The sequence below is a fragment of the Propithecus coquereli genome, unplaced genomic scaffold (genome assembly GCF_000956105.1).
Source record: "Propithecus coquereli isolate 6110/MARCELLA unplaced genomic scaffold, Pcoq_1.0 Scaffold299, whole genome shotgun sequence".
NCBI classification, from domain to species: Eukaryota; Metazoa; Chordata; class Mammalia; order Primates; family Indriidae; genus Propithecus; species Propithecus coquereli.
Window position 1 is genome coordinate 1,324,187 of NW_012148607.1, and position 13,242 is coordinate 1,337,428.

Sequence of the window (13,242 nt, forward strand, 5' to 3'; positions counted from 1 at the left end):
CCATTTTCTCTTTTTTGATAGACATGAGTTCAACAAATATCTCACTTTGCTCTTAGCTCTACTATAAGGAAAATATTAATGCAAGCTTGGTGATAAATCACAGTTGATATCTGGCATCAGAGTCAAGGAGCAACAAGGAAGGGTCAGAACTGTGAAGAAAAACTGAAGAGTATATATCTTATCTAACGGGTGTGGTCACTACTGTGAACCAGCTTAGTGTTCCTATAATTTTTGAGGGCACTCAAAGAAGTAATAATTAGATTCCCTGATCTAGAGGAATTTGCAGGAGGATATAAACTGAGAAAAGGAAAGATGGGTTCCAGTTCTGGCTCTACCTCTAAGTCTTTCAAGATTTAAGTTATTTAATCTCTCCGGAGCTCGGTTTCTCCCTCCGTAAAATATGAGAGCTAGACTAAATAAACTCTCAGTTTCCTTCTTGCACTGAAATGCTGGGATCCTATCTTCCTGGGATCAAGGAGTCAGCTATTTGGGCGAGAAGATGGGATGAAGGTGAGGTGCTGATAGTTTAGCATACTTTATAGAATAGTAACTCTCAGTTATTTCTCCTTTGCCCTTCTTTTCCTCTTAGTTCAAAGTTCTTCCTCTTCCAAGTAATCCTACCCTCATTCATCTCCCTTCAGATGGATTCCTACATCATTCAATCAGATCAGCACAGCCCAGCCCAGCCCACAAACTGGGCTCTCTTGCATTGGACTCATTAAGCCCATGTCACCATCTTTTCTCCGCTCCCCCTGGACATCCAGAAGACTAAAACCAAATGTGATACCTCTCTGAATCACCCATGGGCCTACCATGAGGCTTGAGGCTAACTCAAACTGCTAAGAACTGGAAAAGAAGGGTCCGAGCCTACAGAAAGGCTCAGGCACATGGCAAGAGAATCCTGGCTGAACTCCATGAGGATGTGGAAATCACAGCCCTTTGTGGATATTTCTTAGGGTCTCAAGGAAAAATACCGTCTATTTTAACAGTACTGGCGCTGGCCAGTGGATGGCTGAAGTGACACAGTGCACAAGACCCGGGCTTAGGCTACACTACTGAGATAAATAAGACCTGGGCCTATCCCCAAAGAAGTCATTATCTTGAAGAGGAAGAAGATACATATACAGTAAAACTGTGAGGCAAGGCTATTGTGCTAATAGTTGCAACGGTGATGCTCACAGGGTGGGAGAATAGAGGAGAGAGGTATCATTTCTGAACCGGCTAGCAGAAGTCATGAGGGAAGACTTCCAGGAGGTGGCACACTTGAGCTGATGCTTGAAAGTCAAAAGGATTTAGACAGCCCAGCTGAGATGGGGTAGGGGAATTCTAGCAGAAAATTTAACAGGAGCAAAGGCTTATTTGGGCAACAGAGTAGTAGAGTGTGGCTGAAGCACATAAAGCCTGGGGAAGAATAACATGTAAAGCATATAAATGGTGGCTGCAGCCAGATCTTACCATTTCAGCAGCCAGGCTAAAGAGATGGGGCTTAATCTTAGAGACAAAGTAAACAGATGCAGAGGACTACAGGTGTGTACCACTACACCTCGTTAATTTTTTAATTTTTTGTAGAGACAGGGTCTTACTATGTTGCTCAGGCTGATCTCAAACTCCTGGGCTCAAGCAATCATCTCACCTCAGCCTCCCCAAGTGCTAGGATTATAGATGTGAGCCACTGTGCCTGGCCAGAGCCCTGTTTTAATCTGCCTTCAGAGACCTTGCTCAGCAATCTTCCTTGACAAGCTGACAGAAAAAGGGAGGAAATAATTACAAACAGAAAAAAGACACAAGCTTAGCAAGCAAGCATTATTTCCTCCTCTGACCTAGGGACCAGAGAGCCTACCATATTCAGTATGCCCTTGGCTAGGTGAGATGAGGCGCCCTCTCTGCCCAAGACACCAGCACCCTGACTTACGGCAACAGCCAGTCTGAAGCAATGCTAATGTCTTTCCCCCAGGGGCCGCACATAGGTCAAGTACAATGTCCCCAGGCTGCACGCCAAGGGCCAGGACAGGCAGCAAGGAAGCAGCATCCATCAGGTAGTAGTCCATGACACCCAGGCTGCCAAGTCTGAAAGAGAAGAGATCACCTTATTATCAAATTCCAGGTTAGGACACCCACTGGGAGTCAAGGCCACCAAGTACATGCCCTCAGAGGCCACTGAGCTCCATTCAGCAAAAACTCATTTCTCAGACCCACACTCATTTATTCATTCACTTATTCATCTACACAGAAGCCAGAGTGATCCTTTTAAAACATAGATCAATTTACTCCAATAAGCAGCTGTGGTTGCTTACCTAATTACTCTCAGAGTGTCCTCCCTGAGGAGGAGTCCCCTGAGTAGGTGCCAAGTACCTCAATCAACTTAGGAGACCACATGGTTCTTACTCCATGGTTCTGCCTATAGCCAATGCCTCTGAATTGGTCTCCAACCTGGCCCAATCTATCACCCCCCTACATAGTGACTAAAATGATCTTCCTGAGCATAACTTTGATGGAAATACCATCAATACAAAGAAGTACTATTGACGAGTGCTGTATTGCTGGGTGTTTAATATGCATAATTTCATTTCATCCTCACTATAACTCTATGAGGGAGGTGAACCCAAATTCGAGAGCCAGATTGCTTAGATCTCAAACCCAGCACAACTGCTCATTAGTTGTGTGACTTTCAGCAAATTACTTAACTTCTCTGTGCCTCAGTTTCTTCATCTGCAATAAGAGTATTTACCAGATAAGAGTTACTGTGAGGACTAAGGAATCAACATAAGTCACCTGCTTAAAACAGTGACTGGCACATAATGAGCTACAGAGTTAGCTATTACTACTATTATTTTCCACATTATTTTCCAGATAAGGAAACGAAGGCTCATTTGTCCAATGCCACATGTCTAGTAAGCGGTAAAGGCAGGAGCAAAATCTAGGTTTGCCTGACTCCAAAGTCCATGCGTACAATCACTGTGCATTACTGCCTTTCGCCTGCTCAGAAACTCTTTTCAGCAGTTCTCTGCAACAGATCTTGGCAATTCATAGCAATATATACTAAAGGGGACATGACCCAAAGCCAACTGGCACTGGCAATCCCAGCCATCTGCAAGCAATCCTGTGCCACCAGAAAAATCCCCTTACCCCAACTTGCAAGTTCCTGGCATTCAAGGTTCCCACATACAGACCCACATATGCTTTTACAGCCTCATCTCTCATTCCTCGTAAGCATACAGCCTTCCCTCAAGACAGTAGCTAGGACTACTTTAAAAGCCTCCTACTTTACAAACCCATTTCTAGCCTTGACCTTCTCCAATCTGTTTCCCACACAGTAGCCAGAGTCATATTTTTAAAATTCAAATCTGGTCATGTCATTCCCCAGCCTAAAACCTTTCATGGCTTCCTCTTCCTCTAAGAGGAAAATGTCCAAAATTCCACAGCGCCTGTAAGACCTTCAAAATCTGTCTCCTACCTGCTTCTGAAGCCTCATATTTAGCCTCTCACCCTGATCCCCACCCCCATGCCACCAGCTTTAATTCCTACTCAGTTTTCAGGTTTTAGCTTAAATATCACTTCCTCAGAAAAAGCTGTGTTAGATCTCCTAATTATAAGACCTCAGAGCCTCTTATACTTTTCCTTTGTAGTACTTATCACAATTATAAATAATATTTTAATAGTTTTCTTTCTCACTAGACAAGAAGCTCCATGAGGACTTGTGCACCAAAGTACTTAAATGTCTAGAATTTGGTAGACCGGCCCCAGCAAGAGCAAGACCGCATCTCTACAAAAAATAGTAAAATAAGCTGGGCATGGTGGCACGTGCCTGTAGTCCCAGCTACTGAAAAGGCTGAGGCAGGGGGATCGCTTAAGCCCGGGATTTTTAGGTTGCAGTGAGCTAGGGTGACACCATGGCACTCCACTCAGGGCAACAGAGTGAGACTCAGTCTAAAAAAAAAAAAAAAAGAGCGAATAGGACAAGTAACTCCACAGTACTGAAGAGGTAATGGGACTTTACTAGGAAATGGGGTTGGCCTAGGGACAGAAAAGTTGGTACTAGACTGGGAAAAAGAAGGGGGAACTTCCAATCTCTTGATCCAATTCTCATGTATAAGAAGTTGAGAGAAAAAAGATTCTAGAATCAAATACTGAATTGTGCTTTAGAAACTGAGAAAAGGAGAGCTCAGTGTTAGTTGTAGGATGTGGGAATTGATCTTTGAAGTACTGACTAATTAATTCAACAAGTTATTTTTATTTTTTTTTTTAGAGATGGGGTCTTGCTATATTGCCCCAGGCTGGTCTTGAACTCCTGAGCTCAAGTGATCCTCCCACCTCGGCCTCCCAGAGTGCTAGGATGACAGTCATGAGCCACTGAGCCCGGTCCCACTTTTTTTTGTTTTTAACACAGAGTCTCGTGGGTGTGGTGGTTCACACCTGTAATCCTAGCACTTTGGGAGGCTGGGATGGGAGAATCACTTGAGGCCAGGAGTTTGAGACCAGCCCAAGCAAGAGCAAGACTCCATCTCTATAAAAAATAGGAAAATTAGCCAGACATGGTGGCACATGCCTGTATTTGCAGCTACTTGGGAGTTTGAGGCAGGAGGATCGCATCAGAGCAAGACCCTGCCTCAAAAAAAAAAAATAATAAAGAGTCTCATTCTGTTGCCTGGGCTGGAGTACAGTGGCATCATCGTAGCTCACTACAACCTCAAACTCCTGGGCTCAAGTGATCTTCCCTCCTCAGCCTCCCAAGTAGCTGCAAATATAGGCGCACACCACCACACCTGGCTCCTTCTCACTTTGATGGGTGGCCGTGAGGGCAAATGAGAAAACTGCTATGAATAACACACATTTTAACATGAGAGAGTACAGCGAGTGCTCATGTAAGAGGTGGCTGTTTTCCACAGGAGGCAGTAGAGCACAGCAAGTTCAAAGTGCAGGGTCTGGGGTCAGACCACCCGGATCTAAATACTAGCTGCACCACTTACTATCTGAGGGACCTAAAGCAAGTGAGTACCTTAACATCTCTGCACCTCACTTCCCCTAAATGTAAGAGAAGGAATAACATCACCTACTTCATAGGGCCATTAACAGAACAAAAGGAGATAACATATGTACAGCACTTAGAAAAATGCCTAGCCTATAAGGACGCCACAAATATTAGCAATATTATGATACTTATTACAGAGGGAAGAAGCTGGGTCTCTTCATGTCTACTTCCAGCAGGCACTCAGGATGGCCCCAGACACAGCTCCCGATCCTACCTGGCAGGAGGGAAGCGGCCGACATCCCCTCTGGCAAAAGTGAAGCAGTGCAGGTTTGGGCTGCAGGCCCAGGAGGCTGGGGATGGGGCTCCAGATTGGCCGCTCTCAGGCTCCAGTTCCCAGTGAGAGATGGTTCCATTCACAAAGTCCCTGGCATTCAGCTGCTCAAGCTTAGCACTCACATGATCACAAGCAGCAAAGTTATTGACCAGTGCACCATACTTCTGCTCTGAGAGGAGACTAACACGGATTGATGGCCAAAGATCCCCAAACTGCATACTGTAGGTCATGTCGAAATTCTGCAGAGCCAGTCGAACAGCAGGGAATTTGGGCTCTGTGGCAGCCTAAAATAGAAAGGACAAGCTTATTGGTTTTTCCTGTCTTGCCTCTGGCCCCTACTACCTGACCCCACCTTGGAGCCCAGGGGCAAACGTGGATCCAACTAGTGCCCATTCCTGCTTTTGCATCCTGCCTCTGCCTGCCAGAGAAGAACTCTGGGAGAGAAAAGTAGTGGGGAGTGGCCTACCCATCTCAGAATTGTGAAAGAAAGGAAGCTGTAGCTCTCACAATACCATATGAAGATCATCAAGAAGCAGGGCCTTGGAGCAGGAGGACCTTAAAAAGAAAGGGAGCTCAGAAGACTCTTTTTTTTTTTTTTAAAGAGATGGGGTCTCACTATGTTGCCCAGACTGGAGTGCAGTGGCTATTCACAGGTGTGATCCCACTACTGATCAGCATGGGAGTTTTGACCTGCTCTGTTTCTGACCTGGGCCTGTTCACCCCTCCTTAAGCAACCTGGTGGTTCCCGGCTCCCCGGAGGTCACCATATTCATGCCGAACTTAGTGCGGACACCCAATCAGCATAGTATATTACAGCCCAGAGCTCCTGGGCTCAAGCGATCCTCCCACCTCAGCCTCCTTAGTAGCTGGGACTACAGGTGCGCACCACTGCATCTGGCAGCAGAAGACTCTTGAGGAGAGCCTGCAGAAGGCTGGAAGAGACTGTGAAGGCCATGAGGAAGCTTCAGCCTTAAAAACAAAAGATCCTTTTCCTCTGAACAGTCTTTCTATTTTGCAAAGGACTTTCATGTGTACTACCTTATGTCAGTACAACAGACAGCTCAATAGATTAAAAAATAATAATAACAACCTTCCACATTTGATGAAGAGATGTAGGTAACTTACCTAAGGCAGTGACTGGCACCATAATGCTCAGAATCACAGGGTTGAGGGTTGTTCTGGGAGAGTTCCCAGACCCCAGTAAGATGGGATAAGGAGAGGTCACATAATCTTGAGGTATGAACCAAAACAGGGACTTCTAAGATGACTGCTATGGGGGTAGCAGAGAAGGACATGAGTCAGGTTTGAAGGGCATAAGGGTAGAGTAAAAGGAAACGAAGACTTCAGATGAGGAATTCACAAGTTGGTCCTAGTTGCTGCAGCTGGGATGCTTCCTATGGCTGACAGTCTTGTTACTTTGACTTTTGCTCTGGTCTGAATTTTCGGTCAGGTCATAACTTTTGCTCTGGCCCTCATCTCTTGTTATGGTGAGGACTCTTGCTCCGATGACTTTTGCCACTGTGGGGACTCTGGGGACTCTTACTCCGGCTCCTGCTATGATGGGGACTCTTGTTCTGGCCTTGTCCTCTGCCACTTTGGGGACTCTTGCTCTGTCTTCGACTTTTGCCATGGTGGGGACTCTTGCTCTTGCCCCGACTTCTGCCAATTTGGAGAATCTCGCCTTGACTTGTGTCTTGGTAAGCACTATTGCTCTGGCTCTGAATTCTGTTCAGATGAAGAGTCTGGCTTTGATGGGTTATCTTGCTCTGGCTGTCACTACTCTGGCATTCACAAATAACAGTCGAACTACAGCTGAGATTAGTACTACATCTGGAATCCTTGGATGAAGGCAAAGGGCAGCTGTAGGGAATCTGGAAGGACTCTTTGCAAGAGTCTTGACAGGCCACAGAGCAGGTATGGAAGCCACAGGGCATACTACCAACGCAGGTGCGGGCTCGGGGGCCAATGGGTAAACTTTGGGGGTCAAAGGGTGTTCTTAAAGGTATAAAAGAATAGATGTGGGTAGAACAAGGAGGCACCACAGGCTGGCAATGAGATTGGGGTGGGCCCCTGGGAGTGCTATAGGTGCCACAGGGGGGCACTATGGGACGCTTATGACATTGAGCAGGGCCTGTGGAGTGATTGAGGGAATCAGAGACCGGGCAGTAATGAGGGGTGGAGGGAACCACGGAATATACATGGGTATTGCAGGGGAACCTTATGAGGGGCCCACGGGGGCTGCTGTGAGCATAACCATTTGGAAAGACAGGATCACAAGGAAGGCGGAGGGGAAGGCAAGTGGGGAGAATGGTTTTGAGGGTTCTAGGGACCACAGTGGGTAAGGGAAGCCCTGGGGGAAGTTCTTTGGGGCAGGACTTTGAAGGAGTTGTAATGGATGGCTCCATACAAGAAGGACCAGAAAGGCCAGAGGGGCAGGAGGGAGGCGGAGGAGAGGTGCTGGTCTTACGGGGCTTGGGCTGGCCAAGAGTGCTATGCTGCAGAGTATTGACTAGGGAGTGACACTTGTGGGGAGTACGTGACTCCCGTAACTCTGAAGATTTAGGGGACTTCACTTGGGGGGAAACTGGGGTGGGGAGAGGGGGTTCGTTGTAGCCTCTGGTGGGGGGTGACTGGGGCAAAGACATAAACTGGTTGCCCAGGGGTGAAGGGAAGGAGAGGGCAGAATAAGGACAGTGGAGAAAAGATGGTTCTTGGGGACAGGGGGGGCCAGAAATTGTGGTACCTGGGGTTAGGAAGAAGTAAGAGTTCCCACCAGCCTCCCAGGAGAAAAGGGACTCAAAGCAAGGCTTTTCAGGAGCCTGGGACTGGTATGAGCAAGGAGAACCAGTACTCCCAGGGGGCAGTCGGATGGCACAGTGAGGACTTCCAGGGGCAGGTATGTAGGAATCTGAGGAAAGATGAGAGTAATGATAAGTGCTCTCCTGAGGTAAGCTGGGAGAGGCAGACATGCCTGCCTCCGAAGGGAGGCCACAACAATTTTTCTCAAGGGGCAGGTCAAGCTGTGGTTTAGGTTCACCAGAGTCTGTAGGCTTAAGACAGCCATGGTACAGGCTGTCAGTAGGTGGGGAACATGTTGTGGGAAGAGAAGGGTCGTTATAACTTCTCCCTGAGGACCAGTGAGAGATCAGAGGTGACATCGTCAGCTCAGTTTCCACAACTCTGTGAGACAGGGTTGGGGAGACTATAGGTCTAGTTTCCACTGGCCGGTGAGCAAGGGGAGGTGACATTATGAGGCAAGTTCCCAGGGTCCTATGGGTAGGAGGAGGTGAAATTATGGGGCAAGTTCCCTGGGACTTTTGGGTGAGGGGAGGTGAAACCATGGGGCCAGTTTCCAAGGATACATGAGTGAGGTGAGGGGAGGTCACCGGGCTGGTTCCTGGGGGCTGAGGAGTGAGGGTAGGGGAAGTCATTGGGCTGGTTCCCAAAACTGAAGGGTATCCACTACAGTAACAGATGTAAGCATGCTGGTCAACGTAAGGGCCTCGAGGACAGGGGCGCGGGATTCTTGGGGGACTGATCCAGCTGCAATAAGGGTTCCGCTGACGGAGAGGTGGTGACCCCAGAAGGCTAGATCGGTCAAAATAAGGACTTGGAGGGGCGGAACCCGAGAGGCTGGGCCCATGGCAGTAGTCCCTTTCAAGGAGTTGGGGAGAAGAGGGTTCAAAAGAACATCTCACTGGGCGTATGGGAGGTTGCGGGGGTGGAGATGGGGAGGGTGGGGGTGGAGAGGGCATTGGTTGGGGTAGGCAAGGAGGCGTGCCAATTATGGAAGAAATTCCAGGGCTACCCGTGAGGCAAGAGAAAGGATTTCTGGAGAAGTGGGGAGTGGCCAGGGAGTGAGAGGAGTCGTTGCACCTTTTGCCTGCGTTTGGGGAAAGGCCGCCAGTATGGGCAAGGTGGTCGCTGTAACCTTTTCTGGGCTCCAGAGGCAGCTGGAGGGTGAGGAAGGGGCTGAATCCTTTCCTGCAGGGAGTCGGAGAAGGAGGGAAGGAGAGGTCTCTATGTTTTCCGAGGGGTGAGGACGGCCGGGAGGGAAGTTCAATGAGGAAAGGAGGAGAAGAGGTCATAAATTGGGGGGAAATGGGTGGGGGGAAAGGGAGGGAGGGAGGGGGAAAGGGAAGGAAGTGGAAGGGGTAGTGGGGGCCCAAGCTAAGCACAGCAGGGAAACAAGAGGCGGTGACGTAACTTAAAGAATGAGGACGAGGACGGAGGTGTGACATAACTTAGAGGGGCGGAGTCAGGAGGCTACCGACGTAACAAGTGGAAGAGACTAAGACTTGTGACGAAATAAAAGGGCGGGCAGACGCGGTGACGTAACAGACGCGAGAGGGAGGGGCCTAGTGACGCTCCCTGAGTTGGGTGAGAAAGAGGCCTAGGCGTTCTAGAGGAGCCGGAGTAGCGAACGTAACAGAAGGGGGTGGAAAATAGAAAGGCTGGAGAAGTTTCCAGAGAGGCGGCGGCCAGAGACTGTAGTTACTGTTCCCTCTGCGCCCCGAGTCGGACCTTACCCATTTCTTCTTATGTCGATGTCTCCGCGGGACCGTCGCGAAGTCCATATACTTTAGCAGCTTCCGAACACCTCTTAGTATCGGCGCGGCCATGTCAGCGTGCGCCGCTAGGTAATTCCGACCGGAACCGCCGGGGGAGACCCGCGGGTTCCGGGGAAGTGGTGAGCGCCGCCCTGGAGGGCAAGAGCGGGTAGAGGAGAGTGAATTATAACGGACACTCTCCTAGAGCTCCGCCCACCGATATATACCGGCCCCCCCCAACCCCCGCCCATGATCCCTTGAGGGCGCTGGAGAAAGAGCAGCCTGGCGCTGGGAATGCTTGGAAAAGTGAGAGGTATTCTGAAGCCCCTAACCCAGTTGGGGGATCAGAGAGGACAGTGAGCTAATGGTTGAGTACTGAAAGGGTTATCTAGGCAAAAAGGGACGGAAAGGGCCTTCTAGGCAGACATCGCAGAGGAAGATGCTGAGGTAGAGGAAAAAGAGACCAGACTTTTCGGCAGAAGTGGATTTGCAGTGAAGATAATGAAGCTTAAGTTTTAGGACCTGTCATTTGCATGGCCCCTTTCAAGGCCTTGTACCTAATTTTGTTATTACTTTTCTTAAAAACAGTCTTCTAAATTGTGTAAGCTTTAGGCCCATAACACTTGACTCCACCATTAGGGATCCAGTGGAGAGGAAGGACATGATCAGGTAAGTGTTTTTAAAAACGATCATCTGACAGTCGACAATCTGAGTAGACAGGAGTAAAGCAAGGAGATCAGATGAGAGATTAGTGTTATGGCAGTGAGAATGGAGAGAAAAGGAGGGATTCCACTTCCATATAAGAGAGAGAATTACAGGACTGATTGGCCCTATCCAGAATAGTATGTGCTACACCACCAATAGCTGTCTTCTTATCCTGCTTTTATTCTTATAATTCATTACCACCTGATTTATAGTCTGCTAAATTATAATTTGAGAGGTTAAAAACATTACTGTTACGTAAATATAAAATGAACATATGCCAAACATTTTATTCATCTTCATAAACTACTCATCCATTATTATCCTAAATAATGAGGGAACTAGTAAGATGGTAAAACTTGTTCAAGTGATAATTTAAGTTTCAGAAATTTAGATAATCAGCCAAAGGAATGCTGAAATGAATTTGCTCATAATTGCAAAAACATTAATATTGTACTAAATAATAAGCTAATGTTTGGGATTATCTTTTCTATAAGATGGAAATCAATTCTGTCTTTACTGGACAAAATTTATTTATATTACTATGGATAGGAATCATTTGCATTGCTTTCAGTCAAGAATTATTTGCATTGCCAACAGTTTTTACAAGTTAATCTCTATGCCTACAAAGGTGTAAATTAGCCTACTCAACAAAAAGTCAATCAAAGGTGTATCACAACACTACAATGAAAGAACACCCAGGAAGTAATCTTGTACCCACTTACAAATTCTGGACAATTTTTCTGGACATGTCTCCCCTCACTAGAATTTAAGATTTGAAAGAGCAAGGTTTTTCTTTAATTCATTGAGGGACTAGCACCTAGAACTACATGTGGTTGGCTCTATGTGGTTGGCCCACATAGTTGGCTCTCAGCTAATATTTATTAAATGAGTGAAAAATGAGAAACAGAGATGTGAGTATAAACAGTTTTTTCAAGTTTTTTACAGGGACCTAGCAGTTGTAAGATAGAGGGAGATATGTGTGTAGAGAAAGGCTTTCTTTCTTTCTTTTTTATTTTTTTTAAGCTCATAGACATTTAAATCCAGATGAGGATCCACTGAAGAGAGATTGAATACACTAGAGAGGAGGTATCCCAAACACACCTGTTACAAAGGCTTATACTGAATGTAGGAGCCACAACCTAGCTGTGAAGTGCCCTTTCCTGGCCCAGCGTCAGTCTACCCATCTATAAAATGGGAGAACAAGATAGGCAGGTTGGACTAGGTCAGTGGTTTTCAAACTTTTTGGTGTCAAGCCCCTTTACAGGCTTAAAAATTATTGAGAACCCGAAAAAGCTTTTGTTTATCTATTTGTCATCTATTATCTATTAATATTTGCTGGATTAGAAATTAAAACAAAAAATTTTTTAAATATTCATTAAAATAGCAATAATAAACCATAACGTGTTAACATAAATATCGTTATGAAAAATAATTGTATTTCAAAAAAGAAATTTAGAGAATGGCATTGTTTTACAGATCTCTTGCAAATTGATGTGTGGCTTAATAGAAGACAGCTAAATTCTCATATCTGCTTTCTCACTCAGTCTGTTGCCACAGGTGGTTCTAGGAGAAGTAGATGAAGAAAATCCAGCCTCAGATATGTAATTGGAAAAGGGAGGAGTAGTTTAAGAGTCTTCATAGATAACTATGAATATTCTTTGATACTACACCAAAATTCGACAAGCATAGTTTCCTTAAAGGTTAGTGGCAGTGTGGAATCTGAAACCACATTAAGAACTTTTCATACTCTGTTACATTAAAATCCTTTGATCTGTGCTGAACTTTGAGTGACTCTTTTGCCCGTGCATGAGTTCATAACATTATACAGTTATCTGGAAATTACTTGTTCACTGAGTTATACAGATTTTCTATTAATAGATGTTTCACATTCACTATACAATATCAAAAAATCACATTTGTTAATATCACTACTGATCTTATCACGAAAGTCTTTTAATGTTAGGAAGCTTTCAGGCTCACAATGGTGAGTACAAGTTTTTCAAAATCCTAATTTTTGCTCAAAAGTTGAATTTTCTCATTGGCAACAAATACTGTCAATTATTTTCCTTGAAGTAACAGGCTCACTTTGTTCATTTTTCAAGAAAATGCTAATATATTAAAATACAATTGATTTTTCTCTATTGATCTTGTACCCTGAGACCTTGCTGAATTCAATTATTACTTTTCGTAACTTTTTTTGGAAATATCCTCACATTTTCTATGCATATGGTTATATCTTTTATAAATAAAGACACTTTTACTTCTTTCTTTTCCATCTGTGTGTGTTTTTTTTCTTTCCTTTATTGTACTGGCTAAGACTTCCAGCACACTGTTAAATTCAAGTGGTAGCAGTGGACATCCTCGCCTTGTTCTCATTCTTAAGGGGAAAACATTCAGTATTTCACCACTATATGTGATGTTAGCTGTAGCATTGTGCGTGTGTATGTGTGTATGTATGTTTATAAATGTCCTTTACTAGGTATAAGAAGTTTCCTTCTATTCCTAGTTTGCTGAAATTTTTAACATCATGAATGGTAGTTGATTTTCTTCAGAATTTTTTTTCCTGCATCTATTGAGATGATCATGTAGTTTTTCTTTTGTTTTCTTTCCTTTCCAGCCCCCCCACCCCAAGACAGAGTCTCACTCTGTCACCTGGGCTAGAGTACAGTGATGCAATCATAGCT

The 13,242-nt window shown here is 45.6% G+C and overlaps 1 protein-coding gene across 1 annotated transcript in view; it reads right to left on the bottom strand.

Annotated features, from left to right (window-relative positions):
- Positions 1-10,028, bottom strand: part of NSUN4 (NOP2/Sun domain family, member 4) — a 33,568-nt gene extending 23,540 nt beyond the window's left edge. The window contains exons 1-3 of the mRNA XM_012648952.1: positions 9,833-10,028; positions 5,244-5,587; positions 1,913-2,067 (exon numbers count right to left, since the gene is read on the bottom strand). Of these exons, the coding sequence (XP_012504406.1) occupies positions 1,913-2,067; positions 5,244-5,587; positions 9,833-9,925 (592 nt within the window). The 5' untranslated portion in view covers positions 9,926-10,028. The remainder of the gene's footprint in view (positions 1-1,912; positions 2,068-5,243; positions 5,588-9,832) is intronic.
- Between the last annotated feature and the right edge of the window lie 3,214 nt (positions 10,029-13,242).